Source organism: Nelumbo nucifera, chromosome 2 (genome assembly GCF_055504915.1).
Source record: "Nelumbo nucifera cultivar China Antique chromosome 2, China Antique-T2T, whole genome shotgun sequence".
NCBI classification, from domain to species: domain Eukaryota; kingdom Viridiplantae; phylum Streptophyta; class Magnoliopsida; order Proteales; family Nelumbonaceae; genus Nelumbo; species Nelumbo nucifera.
The window spans coordinates 36,119,698-36,132,336 of NC_142650.1; the positions used below are offsets into that span (position 1 = coordinate 36,119,698).

Genomic DNA, 12,639 nt, shown 5'->3' on the forward strand with positions numbered 1-12,639 from the left:
AATAACTTTCAAAAAAATGAATATTTATTAATAATAATTTTAAACTCTTAATCTGTATTTATTATATAATTATATAAACTAAAATTAATATTTTTTATTTTTTATGATAAATGTATTTTCAATGATTATGTATAAATTTAATTAAATTACTATTATTGAAATTATTAAATTTAATTTATTGTACTTATTGTATTTTTGTATTTTCTATAGTTATTGTATTTTTCATTATCAATATATTTTCAATAATTGTATATTTTTTCTATAAATTTTCAATAGTTATTAGAGATTAAACTATTGTTATTTATCAGAGATAAGACTATTAATTTAGCTAGAATTATGAGTGCTCATGTGTTGGTTCGTTTCAGTTGTAAGTTATTTGGCCAATCAAATTGACCTGGTCAGGTTAAGGAGTTGATAAGCTAAAACTAACTAACCTTTTGTGAAAATTGACCCACTCAAGTTGTATCGGTTTGGGTCAAATTTTTGGTTTGATCAATCGATTCAAAAGATTTAAACTTGAAAATTAAATTAAATTTTAAAAATTATAGTGTAATTATTAAAAAATAAATTTAAAAATTAGATTTATGATATAAAACATTTTAGACTAAGAAACATGGGAAAACTCCCGCTTTTCCAAATTAAAAATTATATTTAAAATATAGAATAATAATATATATCCATGGTTAGGTCATTTGATTTTGGTCGGTTTACAAATGGCCAAAGTGAAACTGATCCAACTTGGTCGAATTGAGAAATTTTTTATCCAAAGCCAACCTCAAATACTAGAAAAACCAACCAACTTGGGTCGAGTCATTTACTAAAACACACCTTTAGGGATGGCAATTTCCCCATCCCCAATGGGGACCCGACTTCCCCGACCCAATGGGGCTAGGGATGGGGATTGTTTTGGCAGGGCAAGGGTAGGGACGAGGATTAATAGGAATCCTGGGTCGGGGTCGGGGTCGGGGATGAGGATTGAGGACCCCGCTCCGCCCCGACCCCAATTATATATATATATATATATATATATATATATATATTACATGTTATTTATATTAAATATAATATTATATATATAAAAAAATATTTAAAACATTATTTCTAATTTAAAATTTTGATTTATTAAAAAATACTATTATATGAATACATTTTGGGGATTCGGGTCCCCATAGGGAACCCATCCCTGTCGAGGATCGGGGATGGTGGTTAATTTTAGAATCGGGGTCGGGGACGAGGAATATGATCCCCGTCCTGTTGCCATTCCTACACACCTTATAGTTTTACATATTTACTTAAGCATACCTTAAAGTTTTCATTTTACTAAAATATCCCGTATATTTTACAACTTATTTACTTAATCAACCTTTCATTAAGGAGTATTTGTTTTGCCATTAGACTCATTAGTTTTTATTCCAAAAATACCCTTAACACTTTTTTTGTATAAAAAACAAAACTGACCAAATATAGCCAATAGAGTGGTTGTCAGTGTCTTATTAAGTGCAGAAATGGTGTTTCTATTTTTATTTTTTTAATTAAATTTATTTAAATGAGCATTAGGGTCAACATTGTCATTTTCCACTATCATCTTATGGAAGATTGATTAAATCCATTGCAAATTATAAGTGGTGTTTTAGTAAAATGCTAATTATATGGTAGATTTTAGTAAATCCATGAAACTATAACAGGTATTTTAGTAAATGACTTTTTCTATTATTTAGTTTTCGCATAATAAATCCCATGCATCCCATAGGTCCCTGCTAGTATCTATGTAAAGAAAGTTTCAATTAAAAAATTCAGAATTATTTAAATATTATAACAAAATTATATACTAAATTTAAAATATTTATTCAAAATATATAAATTAATTATAATAGATTTAATAATATTCATATTATTGATAATTCTATATTTTTAGAAAATTCATCATGAAATTATGTAGTAACAATATAAATTATAATTTTATGAACTATTCAATTTAAATGTTATTCAAATAATAAAAATTTAACATTAAAAATAAAACAATATTTTCAATAAATAAATATCTTAAATAACAAAACATTAAAAACAGATAAATAATTATATAAAAATATTTAAAATTACATAATAACATTAAAATAAATAAAATTCAAATAACGAAAAATTTTAAGTATTGTACATATTATTTAAATATTTAAATAACAAAATATTTAACATGACTAAATATTAAATAGATAAAAAACAAAATTATGTAAGAAATTTAAGAAATTTCTTAAAACTAGAAAAAGAATTATAATAGATCTCATAATACTCATATTCAATAATTTAATATTTTACAACATTAAAACAAATTATGTAATAATAGTATTAATTATAATTTTATGGATTATTAAGTTCAATAAATAATTAATATTTTAAAATTTTAAATAACAATAATATTTAAATAGATAAATAATATTCTAAATAACTAATTTCACTTATATCAATTAATAATTATAGAAAATAACTTTCAAAAAATTAATACTTATTACCAATAATTTTACAATAATAGTTTATATTCATTATATATTTATATATACTAAAATTGATATTTATTTTATTTTCAGTAATTATTTATTGTACTTTTTGATAAAATTGTTTTCAATAATTATTTATAAATATATTTTTGTTTTGTTATGTAACAAAACATTGTCAATAATTATTGGAGATTAAACAACTATTATTTAACTTTTAAAATTAATTTATAGTATTTATTGTATTTTTTATAAAGTTATTTTTAGTAGTTATATATTTTTTATAATTTATAGATTAATATTTATTATTTGTGTTTACACTAGTTATTAACTAATTTAATATATTTTCAGTATTTATTGTATTTTTGTAATTATTGTATTTTTATTATATATCTATTATATTTTCATTATAAATTTATTTTCAATGATTTGTGTACTTCTGCTATAAATTTTCAAAATTATTAGAGATTAAACTATTTTTATTTATTAGAGATTAGACTATTAATTTAGTTAAAATTAGGAGTGTTTGAGGATTGGTTCAGTTCAGTTGTAAGTTGTTTCACTAACCAAATTGACTTGGTAAAGTTGGGAGTTTGTCACTAACCAAACTTGGTCAATTTGACCAAATTGACCCGTTCAAGGATTAGTGAAAACCCACCAACTCAATTTCTATCGGTTTGGGTCTATTTTCAGTTTGGTTTGTTTGTTCAAAAGATTTAAACTTAAAAATTAAATTTAAATTTAATAAATTATAGTGATACTATTAAAAATAAATTAAAAAAATTAAATTTATGATACAAAATATTTTAAACTAAGAAATATGTGAATTTTCCCACTTTCCCGTATTAAAAAAAATTAAATTTAAAATATAAAATATTAATATATATTTATGATCGGGTTGGTTTACAAATCGCCAAATCGAAATTAGCCTAACTTGGTCAGGTTGGAAAGTTGCTAAACCAAAGCCAATCAGAAATACTAGAAAACCGACTAAGTCAGGTTGAGTTCGATCTGATTGATTATTGTTTTTCTATTGTTTAACTTCCGCTTAACAAAACCCGTGCATTGTATGATCCCGCTAGTATAATATAAAATAACGCATATATCCATGTATAAATAATAAATATAAATATGTTTACATTGGACGGGCCTATACAGAAAACCAAGGCCCAAACTTGGAATTTCTGGACCAGGCTGAAAAAATCACCATACTGAATATATGCTATATTGCTATATTAACAGTGTTGTTTGATTGGGCCACTGAATCCGATGGTCAGATTGTGAGAAGCAGGAATTGGAAGCTAAATCAATTTTTTGGTTGACCATTTCTTAAAAATGTTTAGGCCTGCAAACAGTTCCAAGTTTGAATTCAAATTTGATCCTATTAAGGCCTTAAGGGTGATGTAAACTTTGATCCATTTACACTGGATCAAATATGGATTCACCCGCAGTATCTGATTCAATTTTGTTTTAATATACAGGTTCATATATACTTAAAATTTATATTATACCTATTAATAAAGTTGGTTTAGATGTTAGTGTTTTGGCGATATTTATAGGGGTGCAACTCAGTTGGCCCATATTAGCATTTTGCACTACCTTGGTTTTGGGCTTTGGTTCGGTTCAAATTTTGAATTTGATAAATAATGCTTTGAATTTGTTAACAATTTTATACGATATTATAAGATTAAAAAATTTGTAACGTAGGTTTTATATCCCAGTCAAGCAGTACCGATGCAACTACTAAAACACTCGACCTTCTTTCCATGCTTTAATAGCCACACTCCCAAAACCAAACCAATAAATTCTGGATTTTTATAATGAACGAAATCTCATCTCACTTTGTTAATAAAGGAAAAATTAAAGATATAAAGGATCTATTAATAATACATCTAAACTTACAAACCCAAGAAGATTAAGCCCCATTGAGGTAGTATTTAAAAGAAACTTGAAGAATAAGATGATGCATAAATAATAATAACAACTCTCATGTAACAAAGCTTATTATTTTCATTAATGGGTTGTGAAAGTTAGAAGTGTTGAAACAGAACTTAGAACTTAGGGTCAGTTTGATTCATATTTGGAACTGGAATCAGAATCAGAATGGTCTATTTCTATAGTCTGTTTGGTTTAGATAGGGATGAGAATGGGAATTAAAATCAATAGGAATGGAATTTTATTCTCAAGAAAAGGGGCAGAGAATGGCCATTCCCTCAAAAGGGGGAATGCCATTCCAGCAGGAATGAGAATGGGATTCCGATTTTACCCAATTAAACAGTTGGAATCGGAATAATCCATTCCAATTCCAAATCCAGATCCCTATTCCCACGAATCAAACAGGGCCTTATTCATTATATATAGTGGATTTAATTGGGATTCAAGATTTTTGATGGGTGAAAACCTTTTGGATTCCTAGTTCAGCTATAAAAGACTCACCACTCTGTCCTGATTTTTATTCCACTTGCCTTTTGTAAAATCATATTGTCGCTAGGAATCAAGTGGAGACCCAAACTAGAGTCTTCATGGTCAAGAGAAGTCTGCAGTTTCGTCCAAGATTTTATTCATTGGAAGTCATGAACAGCAGGTGAAATTTTACTTTCGCTTTTCTTTTATTCAAGGAATAAAATGATGCATGCTTGATATTTCTTTGACAACTTAATTTGCGAGTGTGTGGAAAGCTTGAGGCAATGGAGCTCTCAGGGAAAGGAGAATAGAGAGATTTGGAGATGACTCAGTTGGCTTGAACAGGTGGAATGTAGAGGTATGAACTCGCGTTGCTAATTATGGTTGGTGTTTGGGCTTGGGCCTTTTTGGTTTTTGGGTTATATATAAATGTTTTTACGGACTTTGTTTAATTTGGTGGTAGCCGGTCATTATGTTGTTTTGGTCCTTTTTCGTTTTTCATAATTTTTTATTTATCATATATTTTTAGTTCTTTCATTAAAAAAAAGAAAAAAAAAAACGAAAGAAGGGGGTTGTGTCAAGATGGCAGTTGGCATTTAAAACTTTTCTGAATGACTTGTCCAATAAATCCTGCCCCTAGTTTGAAAGCTGCATCCATGTTCAATTTTAAGAAATTGAATGCAGGTTTGGACCACACCGCTGGTAATCCAGGAGTTAATGGTGTAAAAAAGATGGGAGAATCATAAAGGTTCAAGCACCAATCAATTTCAGCGTGAGCGTTGCGTATGGAAGAGTTGAGTTGAACATCTCGCTACCACAACAAAAAACAGAGTAGTGTCGGAATGTTTGTAAATTGGAAACCATCTGGGTGAAATTCATGCAGGATCCAAGCCAAATGATTTGCACCGCCGGACATAACGATAAAGAATGACAGAATGATCGAGCATCTTGTATCAATATGCTTCTGGTGCATTTCAGCCATTGCTAGCTAGTATATGATGTGCACAACGCTATAAAAAGAGTTTGATTGATGGAGATAAAAGCTTATGTGATCAAAGATGATTCCATTACATATCATGTAAAATAGTACAAGTGGAGGAGCTAGGCATGGTTTCTTCAATGCCCGATGAAACAGTAAATAATTTACCATGAGGTATTTTGCACCAAACCAAGCTATCATCCATCTGTGAGTGAGTCAATGGTAGGGGAACCGATTGAATTAATGACACAATTTATGTGGGAAATTGATTTTGCAACCTCTCTAAATTCCACTGCTTATACCGGTGAATGAATAACTCTGCAACTCTTGGAGTTTCTGGAAGCAAGTTTTCATAATTAATACACTCCATGGATCATGAAAGAAATCAATCGACCAGCCATCTGCAATGATTCAAGTGTTTGGGTTATGGTTGAACTTGGCCCCAGGTGTCATATCACTTCGGCCATGTTGGCATCATGTAAGACGGATAAGTGTGATTAAGAAAAAAACCCTGTACGAATAAGGAGGATAGCTCTGCCAAGAATTAGGACTTATCCCGAAGATCTTAACGGATAACCTCATCCTGATAACTCCGAAAGCCTTATTCGAATAAGACACGGATTCTCGGCTATAAGTAAGTATGTTCAAGGTAAGAAATTTTTGACTTTTTAACAGACATACTGTTATTTTGCTTCTACCTGGACCAATACTTTTCTCTCAACTGCTTTGCCCAACCACCCATCGTTCTTGACTAACTTGAACGTCGGAGTACCTACCCAGAGAACAACTCATCGGACCTCTGACCACTTTCTTGTTTCAATTCTTGGTGTACGGCTTTATCCTTCCACCTCGGTTTCGCCAATTGGCAAGATGATCTGACTGCGATCTTGGTTTGGGACACCTCAGATCAGACAGCATCACCAAGTGCCCCTTGTTTCAGAATTCGGACTTCGCCAAGTGTGAGAAAACCCTATAGATGCATTATGTTAATTTTTTTTCCCGTAAATAGTTTGATTTTAAGATCTGGGTCCATAAAGAAATTAAACTTTTGTGTCAAAAAACGCCAACCCAATTTTAGCTAGCAAAGCTCTATTCCCATATTCCACTGCCACTAAGCCCAACGGCCCCAACCCTCCTTCTGATTTGGATTTCAACACAGTTTTTCTTAAAACTGTTGATTTTGGTCAGCAAACTGCTGAACCGGTCAATTAACTGTTTTTCAAAATTTTTAATATTTTTTTTAAACTTTTTTTGTCAGAACAAACCAACCATTCAGATCAAATGGTCAGACCATTCAAACCAGTAACCGGAACCCTGACTGATTCGGTCACCGGTTTGGTTTTAAAAACCATACTTCAACATATGCTCCCATTTAGAGACATGAATTCGCTTTTCATCTTTTAAATCACCCCACCATAAATTTCTACATTGGTGGCAAAATTTCTTTAAGCATTAGTCGAGATTGCATCTGACTTGATTAACACAGTTATTCGCACTTGAGATAACAAAGGGATCTTCCAACCTGCTAATTAAATCGAAATTTCATACGATCCAAAATATACAACCAGCCAGCAATATTCCCCCACCCTTTTAAAGGGGCACCCCTATGTGTACACATGTGTCGGACATTCAAAGCATTGGAAATATTATCTCTAATTCGACGTTCAGTATTACAATTGAAATAGATTGGTGATTTTTGAAAATTGGCATGCATTCATTCAAGTTCATGTAGGCATTATACCTTTCTTATTTTATAAAAATTGCTTTATCATCATCGTCATCATTTTTTAATCATTTTCCCAACTATATGATAGAGTTATAATTTTGTTTTTTTTTTTTTCTTTTTTAGGTCTAAAGACATAAAAGGTCAGTTACATGAATTCTGTTTCATCATTTCATTTTATAATAATACAATATTCATTAAAATCATTTCTTACTACAATCCAAGCTTCAAACTTCAAAATATCGATATGTACACTACCCAAAGATTCCACAAATACTTTTTTTTATTGTTTTTTCAGCGTGATTATTGAATCACACGCTACTAACGACATATGGGGTATATCTTTCTTCAATACATGTCCTTTTCACTTTTCTTTTTTTATGGGTAATGTAAATGGAACTAATTAAATGTTGTGTCCTTATCATCTTATCATCTTGGTCCAGGACATATGGCAAGCTATAAAGACTTCTTGATATTTTAGTAAATATTTTACTATGCCAAAAAAAAAAAAAAAAAATACTTTAGCATATATAATATTGAATGCTCCAAACTGAGGTAGATGAGTGGGGGCCCACATACTAAGCAAAGTGGACATACTCAGCTTAGGACCCAAGAGATCGATGATCCATGAATATAATAGCCCCATAGTTAGAAAAAAAAAAAAAGCCAGTAGAAATGTTCTTCCTTTACAGCAAATAGAGCAAAAAGAACAATTGGGATTATTGAAAGTTGAAACACATGGTTGAAGAACAAAATGGACCTACTTTATGGCACGGTAGGATGTAAAAGACAATGCTTATTGACTTTCTGTAGGAGAGTCACTACTCACTACGTTGCTTGTGGGGTTCACAATCCACAAAATGGGCTACGCACACGTCTAAGTTTCTGGGTTCGGGTGGAAGTCGGGCCGGTTTAAGTCCGGTTGAGGTGAATCCTAGACCAACCCAAGTTTTTAAATACCTTACCCGACTTTTAACCTCACTTGGTCAATCTTAATTCTAATCCAACCTAAAATCCCTCAACTTTAACCCACCCAATCCAATCCAAAGTTGGGGGTAATACGTCCCCTAAATTACTATCACAAAAATAAATGAACTCTAAGTCTGATGAAAATTCAATAACAGATAAAGGTGGATCGCTATCGGATAAATTAACCAATTCGTCGCTTGATTAGCTTCATAATAAATATAACAGTGCCTGATATTATAATTCATCCGCACACTAAAACGATAACAGTCCTCAATAATGTTCCTTAATCTCCGTGAGAGTTCACCTTAGAAAACAACTTACTCTCTCAAATTCTTTTAATTTATGATTAGAAAGCTAAACTAAACTTTCTTTTTTTTAAGCAAAGGAAAAGTGTCAGAAATAAATGCTCAAAATATAATCGGCTAAATTACAATCAGCAAGAATAATCCAAAAATGTGACAAAGAAATATAATCCGTGAAGACCAAACCACTGAAATAGAGGAAAGAGATCTACAAGAAGGCACAAAATACTTTTTTGGATTGGTTTATGATTGGGTTCGGGCTAACTCGACCCAAGTTGCAGCCCAACTTCCGGGTCAGGTTAGATTCAGCCAGGCCAAAGCCCAACCCAATTGGCGCCTTGGAGGATTTTTGTGCATACCCGGTTTTTGATTCGACGGCTGCTTTGATTTATAGTGAGGATGTTTTCATCACCGTCGGATCTGAATCCATCGTTTCCACCTTTCACTGACCGTTGATCTTCGCCTATGTTGCCAATCTCACGGATAATGGGCACCTTAAACTGTTAAACATGAAGAGGAAAAGGTAAGACTGACATGCTAGGTGGGTCCATCCATCAACAGAATGTTCTCTAGTTATCAGTTAACATGGAAATTCAGAATCAGAAACGATTTTCAAACATCACACTCGTTGTGGTTTGTACAACAGAAATCTCCAGAAATGGACAAATTCTTTTTAAATGGTGGGCCCATCATCCACTGCATCAACGTGCCGTGTCCTGTTACTACATCCAAAATAATAAACAGTAATAACGACATAACTCCATAGGATAACAAACCCACATAAGCAAATCAGCCCCACTTCCATCATCCAATCTTGATCGTCTATCACAACACTAAGCCCACGCCAGACCCCACCCGAGACCAACCCCAGAAATCCAGCCAAAACCCACCAGCAAAATCGCTTTTCCTCCACCACCCACCACCCCATCTTCACGGCATCCCACCCGGACCGCTCCTCCACCACCGAAACCACCATCGCCAGACTCAGCACCGCCTTCACATACACCTCCAAGGCGGCTCCGGCGGCCGCCACCACCCACCTCATAGGTGTGCCACCTGCAATCATCGCCGATAACGTTCGGAGCACGTGCTCGAGCGGCAACATGATTCCAAACACATAGACAGACGTAACCAACGGTCTCTTCCAAATCGCCTGAACCGCTGCAAACGCCGTCTGGAAATTCGGCCGCTTCCCGGAACAAGCCAACACCGTCGAGTTGACGGACGCTATCGTCGCCAAGATGGAGAGAGCGTAAGAAGGGAGAAAGAAGAGAAACTTGACTCGGAGTAGAATGAGCGAGTCGGAGCGTGATTCTTCCGAGACATGACGAGCTTCGAACGGAGTGGATGTAAACGCTGCGAGGGCTTCAAGGTTGTAGATTTGGGCTTTGAGAGGAGCGGAGTAGAGAAACAGAACGAAGAGGAGGAGAGAAAGTGGGAAGGTTGTGAGGGCAAATATGGAAAGGAATAATCTGGAATTTGTGAGGAGGATTATGAAGGAGTGGAAAAGGGGTTTGGGTGAGCAAAGAGAACGAGTTTCATGGAAGAACACTTCATGCTCAATTTCAGACATTCCTTTCCTTTCTCTCTTCTCTTTCCTTTTTTTTCTTTCTTCGTTTTCATTCTGTAGCTTTATGGAGTTAAATTACGGGAATACTCTTTTGAAGAGATGGGGGATCCTGAACCGTTGGATCGGTTCATTTTTTCTTTATGATAGGCTCTGTGTGGCGTGGATGATGTGGGATTTGGATTCGGGAACAGAATTGGATTAGTCAAATCCGTGATCCGCAGAATTCGGTCATTTGAGTTGAGTCCATTTTTTGGTTTTTATGGAATTCGGAGCACAGAAAGTGGGCATTGGAAACTCGTGTTTCAGTGGAGTTAGAAATGATGATAGTGTCTTAGTCAACAGTTCTTTTTTATTTTCACGTGAACTAGGGAGGAAGCCTATGCGAAATTTAAAAATGCCATTTGTAGATACAATTTAAAAATGCGAAATTTAATTGAAATCAAATCATAGATCTTGTTGCCAGCCAACAACACTGTAAATCATAGATCTTGTTGCCGGTCCTGCACGGAGTAGAGGAGGGAGTTAGAAATTAGGCATAAACTCGGATTTCATTGGAGTTAGAAATGATGATAGTGTCTTGCTCAACGGTTCCTTTATTTTCACATGAACTAGCGTAGAAGCCTATGCGAAATTTAAAAATGCCAGGTGAAGATACAATTTTTTTACGTTTATTTGCAGATATAATAATAAATTAAGTTATATTTTTAAAATCAGTCTTGAACCCATTATTTAATTGAGATCAAATTATATATCTTGTTGCCGGTTAAAATGGGTTGAGGGCAATATTGTAAATTTGCTCCCAAGCCGAGGTGTTATTGAATGGTCTGAGGTCCAAGATGGCTGAGGACTAGTAGGCCGGTCCTGCACGGAGTAGAGGAGGGAGAATGTTAGAGGCCCTGGGTTGATATTTAAGGTGGAGACTCTGATAGTCAAGTTAGTACTTGGAGAGGCGTAGAGTAGACGAGGCCACAAAGGAAGCTAGAGGTTCTCAAGTGCTTGTCCTTAAGTCTAAATTCTAGTCCAGTCATTGTAGATGTTTTTACCTTGAGAGGGCTGCACCCTATTTATACTTGAGGCCGCTTGGAGGTAGGTGGGCTCGGACGGTCTAGATGTGGTCCGTACATGAGGAGCACCGTCATTCGAGGTCACCAAGTGACTCCGTGCTACTAGTTCCAGGAAGCCCGTTGAGCTCTGCTCCGCGCGCACCCTGATTGGGTCTGCTTTGAACACCACCGCCCAAAACATGCAGACCCAATTGGGCAAGGCCACATGCGCCTACATCATTTGCCCCCCACTCTTAAGGCCGTGGTGGAGGTCTGAGCTGAGGACCTCGGCTTCGGCTGAAGAGAGTGTGTTGGTTCTATTGGGAGGCACTGTTGGGCCTTCTGGATAAGGGTCTCGGCCTTGGCTGATCTGGGATGAGCATGAAGTGGCTTGCAGTGGCATCGACTTGATCTTCGTTCCCTTCTTTGAGGGGTGTTGTGGAGGCTCTTGCTGCTAGGAGTCACCGGCTTCAGCTTCGGTGTCCACGCCAGAGATGGACAAGAGGGAATTCTACCCCTGCTCTGTTTTCTTACCGGTGCAAGGACAAGTTTGTTGAGGTCTCGACCTCGGTTGAGGGTGTCGAGGTCATGACACCAGGAGGCCCGAGCTCGTGACTTAGCTACTTGCAAGACGAAACTCACCATGGTCAATCTACGAGCCGTGAAGGAGGCAGGTTTCAACGTCGGGTGTAGACCATGAGCGACACGGGTTTTGGACTAGTGGACCGTGGTCGTGCCTGCGACAGATTGTAGCATCGCGTCCGTGGGTGGAATGGGAGTCGAGCGAGTCAAGTTGCGCGTGCTTGTTGGTTTGGCGTCACGGGTCGAACTGATGAGCATAGTGAGAGAACCGGTCGGCTCACTCTACATCATTTCGTCTTCCCGAGGCGATGATGTGTGTCGGTCGATGGATAGGGCTATAAAGGCAGTCGCTACGCAGCCATTGGATCGGGGGCGATCTGGGCTGTTCGTTTTCCTTTAAATATGAGCCTTAGTCGTGTTTTTTCTCACCATTTGCTTCCAAGAGTCTTTGCCTTCAAGTGACTTTCACTTCCCAGAGCCCTCAGCTTACTCGCCTTCCTTAGAACTTCCTATTCATCTTCATTTAGGTAAACACCTCATCACCATGTCTTATTCCGACTTCGGCCCTGAATGGTATGA

At 35.3% G+C, this 12,639-nt stretch overlaps 1 protein-coding gene across 1 annotated transcript; it reads right to left on the reverse strand.

Annotated features, from left to right (window-relative positions):
- Nucleotides 1–9,538: 9,538 nt before the first annotated feature.
- Nucleotides 9,539–10,438, reverse strand: LOC104612387 (uncharacterized). The gene has a single exon (XM_010279779.1). The coding sequence runs from the start codon at nucleotides 10,436–10,438 to the stop codon at nucleotides 9,539–9,541; it is 900 nt and encodes a 299-aa protein (XP_010278081.1).
- Between the last annotated feature and the right edge of the window lie 2,201 nt (nucleotides 10,439–12,639).